General features: G+C 41.8%; 1 protein-coding gene across 2 annotated transcripts in view; it reads left to right on the top strand.

The window, feature by feature from the left end:
• Positions 1-8427, top strand: part of LOC124300486 (lachesin-like) — a 137848-nt gene extending 129421 nt beyond the window's left edge. For both annotated transcript variants that reach the window (XM_046754651.1, XM_046754652.1), the window contains exons 7-11: positions 839-976; positions 1516-1665; positions 2828-2896; positions 3340-3408; positions 7973-8427. In XM_046754651.1, coding sequence (XP_046610607.1) covers positions 839-976; positions 1516-1665; positions 2828-2896; positions 3340-3408; positions 7973-8124 — 578 coding nt within the window. In that variant the 3' untranslated portion in view covers positions 8125-8427. The remainder of the gene's footprint in view (positions 1-838; positions 977-1515; positions 1666-2827; positions 2897-3339; positions 3409-7972) is intronic.
• Positions 8428-9753: the final 1326 nt, after the last annotated feature.

Genomic DNA, 9753 nt, shown 5'->3' on the forward strand with positions numbered 1-9753 from the left:
ATTATCTTTGGTAAACGTTACCGGTCGCTGGCATATCGGTTTGATTCGCGTTATTTTCTTCCATCATCAATGATATTCGTGTTCTCATAGAATACACGAGTACGAACTTCCATTAGATTTAATGCAACCCACGAAAAAAATCTTCTAGAAGAAAGGGGTCGTGTCGTCCATTCGTCCGTCATTCGCGTCATTCAAACATCAATCAGGTTACTGTATCGACTCGTTTTGGTTAACTGACGAATCCGGTTATTGTACAACCGCAATATCGATCCATGCAGTTCGCAAATCTGGAAATTTTGGGATAAATGGTACTTAGACCGGACATTGGTCAGATATAACGGGCGAGTGCATCGCGACCGCGCAGGAATCGGATTATCAGTTTAATTTAATCCCAGTTAAGTCTGGTGTGTAAGGGTTTGATTAGTTGAAGCGAATACGCGTAGTATACGCGCAAAAACTCTCGAGGGATGTGTGCGAGGGTGTATTTTAGATTCCACGAACAAGGAAACGAGCGATTTGCCAGCCTCGAGGAGGTGAGCACGTTTCCGCCGTATTCAGCGGGCGGGTATTTTCTCCTCGGGGCTTGCGAAAAGGGGGCTATTGAAAAATTCAGACCCCTCTCGCCCCCCGTTAACGGAAAACACGGCAAAGTAAAACATGAAGTGTATTATTGTATGTTACATCCGCCCGAATACACATATGTATGAACGTATACGTAGGTGTGTATAATAATGGCGAGAAGTTTGTTTCGAGGATTTATTATCCTCGTACATTATAGGCATGTACCCATCGGTACATACGTGTATACAATGTTTGTCTGTATGTTTTCTGGTCACAGTCCCGCCGATGTTGTCGATACCGAATCAGCTGGAAGGCGCGTATATTGGGCAGGATGTTACCCTGGAATGTCTCACCGAGGCCTACCCGACCTCGATCAACTATTGGACGACGGAACGTGGCGACATGATTGTCTCTGGTAATACGGGAATTTTATTGCTCAGGTGTTACGTACGAGATTTAACGTTAGATGTGGGGGATAATTGTTACCGGGGTGGAAAAGGAAGACGGAGAACGGAAGTCTGAAAAAATGAGCAAGAAACCAAAGAGTATAATGTGACGGAGCGAAATGAATAACGAAGTGTCGCCGAGTATACCCGGACTGAATGAATTTTTTGCTCACGTCAGCGAATAGAGATTCATTATTTTGCGAAGTTCATTCAAACGGGTAAATTCATCCCGTGTACATGTGTATAATGTGTACCTGCAGCCCTGAACGCGTGAAAAGTTTTACCTCGAGTTAAGCCGTCGGAACAAGAGCCTTTTTAAAAAGTGCAGTACAAATGTGATTTTATGGTAGTAATATACCGGGAACTTTTATAAAACTTGCAGCAGGAATTGCTTGCAGTCGCGTTGATTAATGCTGAACCCATTCGCGAAACTCAGTTTGTGAATTCCATTCTAGCCGAAGCTCCGCCGTCCTTTCTTCTATTGGCCTAGATAACCTTCTTGTTTCAGGTGACAAACACGAGGCTGTCTCGTCGGACAGCGGTTACAACAAGTACATGATGCTGAAGATAAGGAACGTCAATCCGAAGGACTTTGGATCGTATAAATGCGTGGCGAAAAATTCATTGGGAGAAACGGACGGCGTGATTAAACTGGACGGTTAGTCAATTCGCACGATTCGTCAGGAGAATAACATTTTACTTTTCTCGTTATTTCTTTCTTATCACACTGCCGCACCAGCAATCGGATGTGAATGTAACACGAAATCTAATCGCGTCGATCGACCGCCCGCGGTAATGAACCACCGTACCCGTGCAATCTTGACCCTTGGAATTAGCCGAGATCGATCAAACCTCGAGGTCAAGCATCGTTTTCGTTCGCCCTCAAATCTAAATGACGGGTAAATTGAAGCGATGTGTATTTATTTCAGCCTGGAGTCTTTCTCATTCGCCAAGAATATACATTCAGAACATTGCTATTGATAGCAGAATGAATTTCGGCTCAGATTAATTTCTGATTTGAAAATTGGACCTTTTCTAGTTACGGTTGCTTCAACAATCATGACTCAGGCTATTATTGACTTTCAGGTTTTCACTGAACTTCGTTACGAGAAGAGAATATTTTGCGATACGCAGTTTGAGTTGTATTATAATTTACGACTCTACACGCAATCCGTTGGAATATGTCAATTTACATGAATTATATCGTTATTTGAATTTTTTTTTTTCAAACAGAACAGCTGGAATCAGATTCGATCTTTGTCACGTAAATTATTTATAACGTTTGGTAGATTTACGAGTTTGTCGATACATATTTTTTTTCATTCTCTCTTACATAAAATACCATAAGTGTTGTCATAACTTAAATATATCACATATAAACATATCGTGAAACGAAGATCAAACTGCGGGTTAAAGCAAGAAAACATGGAACACGTTATCTTATACGAAATGGAGAATGATGCAAGCGGTTAACTGACGAATCGTTACGATAAAGTTTCTCCGCTTGGTAAACGGTACCCTATCGTTCAAGTCGTCGTCTGACTCCGTTCCAACTTCCTCTACAATTTCTCAGATTTCCTCATTCGAATTTATCGGAAATTTCACAAAGACGCATCTCAGATACATGTAATTCTTCTTTTGCTAAAAAATACGTATTTATACACGCAATTTTCCTACCATTTAATTTTTTTTCCTGCAATAATCGCTGGATTTTAAAATCCATGCGAGGCCTGAGTCGGTAGAATTGCTTACACGCGGCTCCGAATTTACGGGTAAAAAGTAATAACAGCGAAACGGTACGATGGGATCGTTTGTTACAGAGATTCCAGCCCCCTCCACCACGACAACGCAAGTTTCCCCTCACGTGACGTCATCAATAAAAAAAAACGGTAATTTTTCTGTCCTAACCACGGTGTTTCACGTCCGTATTCCTGTATATATAACATTTATACATGTATTTCACATATACACGTTCATATAACTTGTTCCGTACAATAAATCTTCTGCTACGTCAGTCTTAATGTATCCGTTATGTTCTGCAAGAAACATTGGATAATTCTCGTTAACGTCTCACGGTGGTAGCTTTGTGCACGTTATTAAATAAAGTGAATTCAATGTTCATTCACGTACGGTTTTCCACCCAAGTACATGTATATATTATACGTAATATTTCACAAATTCGCTGCAACAACCCCAGCTATGAAATTTAATCCTTAATTTCTGCGTGTAATTAACGTTGACGAAAATTCGCTTCAGCACGATGACCTGCATGAAAAGTTTTTGTCTCTTTCCCTCGAACATAATTTACACTGAGACTGTGGCGTGTTTGCAGGGAGAAATGGAAATAAAAACTCGCGTCAACGGCCTATCGACTACGCGGTAGAAGAATGGAGAGAATCAGGTTGGTTCATTTAATTAAACCATATTCACAACAGCTCGAAATTTGCACAATACCGCTGATTACAGGTATTTACTCACACATCGCAGCTTATCATAAAAAATATCCTTCATTACCCACTCGAGTGTTATTTTTAAAAAACATTTTATTTTGAGTACGCACCGTCAACAAATTGCTCATCTCGCTTTATTAGGATTGATTGAGTGTTAGTCGCGCAGGGCTTTACGCCTAGCATACGTGATTCCATGATGAATTCACAGTGCCATGCCAGATGTAAAACCTTGCCAAAACGCAGAATCAGGTTACGGTGCGAGCATTCAGTCAGTGAATGTGCTACCAAAAAATACTTCGCGTGAGTTATTTTTAGCTTGAAATAAGGAGAATATCATTCGCCCGACAAAAGTCGTACACGCGCATCCTAGATTTGACCGTTCCGCCCTTCGATTCTCCAAGCCATGCAAAAATAATCGGTCCGAACGACAGTACCTGCGTACAACGAGTGAGTGTATTTCACGAGGATAGAAAAGCGAGGTAGAAATAGCCCAGGAGACGTATCGGTGATAAATTGAAGGAAGCGCAATACGTGGATTAAGGACTATTAGCGCCGGCGTGAGGATGACTTTGAATTCACGGAATTCCGGCAACGTTCTTCCGTTCGCTTTTATCCCCGGCAGAATAAAGCAGAGAGATATGTTGTGATGTAATTTGAATACTCAAGCCGGATGAAAGAATTTCATATAAATACGGAGTGGATCACAGAGGTAAACTCACCCATGGTAGCATCAGCTGGGAATGCGTTGAAAATTCGTCTTCCCAGAAACGCTCTCGTCGGGAGATAAATTTTATTAAAAATTCTCCATACTGGGCAGGCTGATGCGAAGAATGCCTCTGGTGGACGTTTGTCACGCCGGACCAATGTCGAGGATCGGAGAGCTTCGAGACTGCATGGGATGAAGAAAAAAAGTTGCAAGAAAGAAAAACAAAAACTTACTCTGACTAATCAATATTCGCGACAGGGTCTGATGGTCCCGCTATCAATGGCTTCGCTCGAATTACCAACGTCCTACGAAATCCTCCGGAACGAGGTGTGAGAATTGAGACAAATGGCGTCTTGCACGCGTAAGAAGGAAGGAGCGAGATAAAAGAGAGGGGTGGCGGAGTGACGCGGGGAGGCGGATGGAGAGAAAAGAAGAAAGAAAAAAATAGAGACAGACGTAGAGAGAGAGAGAGAGAGATGGAAGAAGGGAAATAAATCCATACCACGTCGGCAAATGTTCCAACCTTTTGATAAGAACGCAACTTTTGCATGTTTTCCGGGTCTCGAATTCCCTTCAGCCGTACCCGAACACACACATGCGGCTTCCGCTTGCGTGACATTCTCTCAGGATCATCGAAGCGATGAACTTCGGGCTTCGACGCACCTTATCATTTTTCTGCAAGGTATAGCAGGCCAAATCTTAGATAGTAATTTTCCACTTTCCGATAAGAATAAATTCCAGTTTTGATTCTCGCTTTTGAGTCTCTGTGTGTTCGGACGTTATATTGCGTTCACGAATCACGACCATAACCGAGTGCCTGACTTATGTTTTTCAAGTTTAATTTTTCCCCCATTTTATGCGCATGCTATACCGAGATGAGAATTCACAGTCGTTTGGCCGCCCGTGTATAAATTCAACAAACGAATTCGCCGCAATTTTTTCACCCGAGATGAGGATTGTGAAGTAAAGTTTGAAGGCCGGGGCTCGGGGTGGGGGACGACGCTCTAAAACTTCCTTTTCTCATTGCCACTCTCCGCAGGCACTTCGTCACCTCACCGGCGTACGTCGCAGCGTTCATATTCGCGCCGCCACAGCCGCGAAGTCGAATCATACATGACATTTTTTGCAAATTACAAACGTAGAAATATGTGGTGAATTTTTTAACTATGCCGCATGCCTCGGAAAGGAGTGTGAAAAATTGTTGCTGCGGTTTTTTCATTTTTCATTTTTTTTTTTTTTTCTCCACGCATCACGTTAAGCCTTCATTTAGAGACCGGTGCCTTATATTCCAAAATGCAAATTTTGACCAAACCTGAATGCAAATATTTCTCTGGCAATATCAAATTTTCATTCGATAAGACTGAGATTTTCAACAATACACGCAAGTTTCTACCGTATGTTTTTTTAAGCACCTACCAATTCGCATGAAAGACACTGCATTTGGGTTCACGGAAGAAGGATCTTTACTTCGGGTACATTGTTGTTCTTTAAATGTTACAGTTCACTCCGTATTTCTCAATAAACTCGTCAACGTTCTGAATCACAATATTTTTTCTCGCGTCGAAGGGAATTTCAAAGAAAGCTCCCAGCGGAGTTGATCTTTTTCAAGTTTGAAAGAAAAACGATGACTCGATCAAATGTTTGCTCGTTTCCCGTTGGGGATAGGGACGAACGCAAGACCAACTCGCCGCTAAGATCACCTTTTATTAGTAGAACTCCACGCAATAATGGTTATAATTATATACTTTAACGGATATTATCGTAAGCTCGGTGGTTCCGAGCCACGCAAACTGTCAATTTAGCAATCTTTGTCGATCTGCTTAATGCCGAGTCGCAAGAAAAAATATCAATACATCAGTAAATATGCTCATTTCCAGAACAAACCCAGCTTATTCGTACACACCTGTGTGTATATGAAGCTAAAAAACGCTCAAAACAATAGTTGATGCCTTAATTTTCCTTACGGTCACGGTCTCTGCCCTATAACATACATTGCGGACGACGGGTTATGCATAAAGTTGCTTACACGACATCCGTAAAAAATAGACGTTATAATCGCATCCCTGTACAACCAATTTTTGCACGTAATTATAATGTGCACGGTAAAAATATTTCGAACCATTTTTTTGTCCATACCCATATTCGGACAGAGTTACTGCAATACAAGGTGAACATGCAGCGAAATGATGTGAGAAATTTCACGACTGTTTGTTCGTGCTCGGGTCGCGGTCGACCAGCCTTCGTGGAAGGTTCGTCAATAGCGGAGAGTATCTGTCTATCTATCCGTCTGTTGATCTATTTGTCTTTGCGCAGAAATAGATCAATTTGTTTGCAAGGACGTGCATGTAGCATAAAAATGGCTTACGTACATAAAACGAATCGCCAGCAAGCCACGAAGCGAAAGCAAAACCACAACAGTCAGAAGGACGAAGAACCAGGCATAACGAGATGGGAGTAAATGCGCAGAATCTTTCTTCGGGTACTTCATTTATCGGCGGAATCCGTTTCTGGGAAAATTCGCAAGAAACGGGGATCGATTTGAGGTTCCGATTAAAAATCGAACGAGTTCAAAGTACACGTGTGGCAGACGGAGAAGGAAAGAAGACAAAAAGAAAAACCCACTCATGCGTGGAAAATGAAATTCTACGTTTGACCGCGTATGTTTATGGAATGTAATAATTGATCCGGGGAGTAGAATTCACGCTTTTCGCGCGCAAACGTTTATCTTCCAAATTTCTTCTATATCCACCGTTCTCTGATGATCGAAATGGTAATTTTACTGGTAATCCATTTGCCAAGAGAAACAACAAACCGTAGTGAAAATAAATGAACGATCAAAAGGAAAGAAAGAGAGAAAGAAAGAAGGAAATCGAGTTATAGCTGTGGCGTTTGCGATGGTACACAAGAGGACCATAACTCGGTAGCGATAAGACTAAAATGTGAAGCAATATTGTACCTCGCTTATACAATATTCATTCGAACTGCAGAGTCTTTGAAGGGCCTCGGGACGCGAGCTAATGGCAGGGGTCACTTTTAATGTCACCACAGTGCGAAGCTTGCAGGCCGGTGTATGAAACGATTCTAAGCAAGTTTCCAAACTGCCTCGGTTTACCCGACCTTCGCTAGCACGTTGAACACAGCCCTGGTGATTGCGGTGCAAGCCGCAGTTTCCGGGCTGTCAGCTTCTCCCGTGGGAAGATTCCCCCGTAAGACCGACTGACTAGGCGGAGGTATATCAGCCCAGAAAATCAACTTTTCCCCGTCCACTTGTCGAGCGGCATCGCGCGTTTTCCGCTGGACGTTAGCGACAATGGCGCGTCCTTGCGAATAATTTGCATTCCGAAACTGCAGGACTCTCCGGGCACCGTCTGCAGGAGCCATACGTCCTGCCCGAAATCGTAAACCATGAGTAATAAAAATATGCCGCTCATACCGCTCCGTATATATTATACATATAGGTACCTATAGCTCTTCGTGATCAAACCCCGCGTACTCAAGTCGTTCGCCCGAATGTCCCGCACCATTATTTTCGAAAGTAGGTAGAACGTCGTAAAATCCCCTGCAACTGCACCATTCGTCGAGTTTTCATTGAAGAGAGAGAGAGAGAGAGAGAGAGAGAGAAAGAGAGAGAGAGAGGGAGAGAGAGAGAGAGAGAGAGAGAGAGAGAGAGAGAGAGAGAGAGAGAGAGAGAGAGAGATGTAATATGAAATTTAAAAGGGAGAAAATAAGGGGGGCGGACTTCAGGCGGGTTTCACGCCTCAATTTTCATGCCTCGAATTGTCAGAGCGATATTGTAAATCTGTTTCCAGATTCCGACGGGGATTATACTTTGGTCTCGATGCGGACGCCCCAAGACCCATCGGACGGTTCTGGCGAACCAGCCTCGCTACGGGTTCAAGGGATCTGGACGGTCCTCCTCCTCTTCCTCACCCTCGCGCTGTTGTTCGTTGTCAGAAGATGATTCGTACGTTCCGGATGGGGCTTCCAGTTAGTGTGTATTAAGCGGTATGGACGGCAGCTATGAAATTTCTGCCGCAGAAGAGTGTGCTAAATTATTTTCATACTAAACGACTTATAAATAAGTATAAAAGTTTGTTATTAAAAAAAAAAAAAGAAAAACGAAGAAAGGAAGAGAAAGAGAGAGAGAAGCGGATTATAGTCGAAATCGTGACGAAGAAGACAGAGAGAAATATACTAGAACGAAACGAAGATCCAGGTAAAAAAAAAAAAAAAAAAAAAAAAAGAAAAAAACTTAAACGATAACGAGTAATCAATAAATAAGTAAATAACCCAACTAAGACGTGAAAATAAAATACCGTAGGAAAAACAAAATTCTGTATTATAAAAACGCAACGAAGGAAGCTCGAAGCTCACGATGTTCGCAACGGCGTCGTTTTCCACTTAATATTAGATCCTGCAAGGACGCGATCACGTTCGATCCAGCTGCAGCTTATTGTCCGATCCCGGTTACAATTGCGTCCGGCATACGGCGTGTGCGCGTACGTATGTATGCATGTATGCATGTATGCATGAATGTATGTATAACGCCAGGGCGTGTCGGACCGAAAATCATTAATTATACACGATGTTCCAATTAGAGTACCTACCCCCCAGGCCTTTTATACTCGAAGATAACGAACAGCGTTTGTCATCGTGCAACTAATTACACAGGCTATCGCTCTGCGAACTATGTGTGTAACCTAACGTATAACCCCAGCTATGTCTACCTGCCGAGAGTTTGGGTGGCGTCCGTTACACGTGCGATGCGGCAACTGACTCAAACCATGACCAGGCAGCTGTAATAATGTACAGTCTAAAGTGAAGTGAATTTTTCAACCTTCCTTCTTCCCTTTACATTCCTTTCATATTACTCGCCGTTTAATTGCAGGATTCAAGTCTTATGCGATATCTATAACAAAATAATCGCGGCAACTCTTTTTTATAACGTTATATTGTACTGAAAATCTCAAGACGGCTAAAGCCGCATAACGATGGTCACTAATGCACTTTGCCCCCCACAAGTCTCATGCAGACACTTTTGGGGACATACTCTACCGGGTATGGTGGGAAATAAAAGTGATTTTTGTTATCATTATTATTACTGCTGTGGTTATTAATATTATTATTGTTGTTATTATTATCAACATCACCGATAATTATCGTAACAGGATTTCATCACTCTGCGATGGATGGATCGTAAAAGTTATCTCGACAAACTGTAATTAGTCCGGTGAAGTATGTATATATGTATATAATACATAGGTTCTGATATTCTTTTACTGAGCTCATTCAACTACTAATGAACACAACTTTTGACAGATAAAAACAATAAATGAATGCATTTTAATTTCAAGTGAATGTTTCGAAAAGAGTTTGATTTATTCGACATTCGATACGGTGCTGTTATAATTGTTGCAAAATATTGTAAATTTAATTACGGAGGAAGATTATCTGAATACGTGAATCTTCCCACTAGACAAAATGCACATTTTTCATCTGTAATATCTAGCGATTCGTTTGAAATATTTTTCGTATGTGAAACAGTTTAAGTGAAAAATAGTTTTCGTTTCATATTTTTAGTTTGAAAACG

The sequence above is a fragment of the Neodiprion virginianus genome, chromosome 3 (assembly GCF_021901495.1).
Source record: "Neodiprion virginianus isolate iyNeoVirg1 chromosome 3, iyNeoVirg1.1, whole genome shotgun sequence".
NCBI lineage: Eukaryota > Metazoa > Arthropoda > Insecta > Hymenoptera > Diprionidae > Neodiprion > Neodiprion virginianus.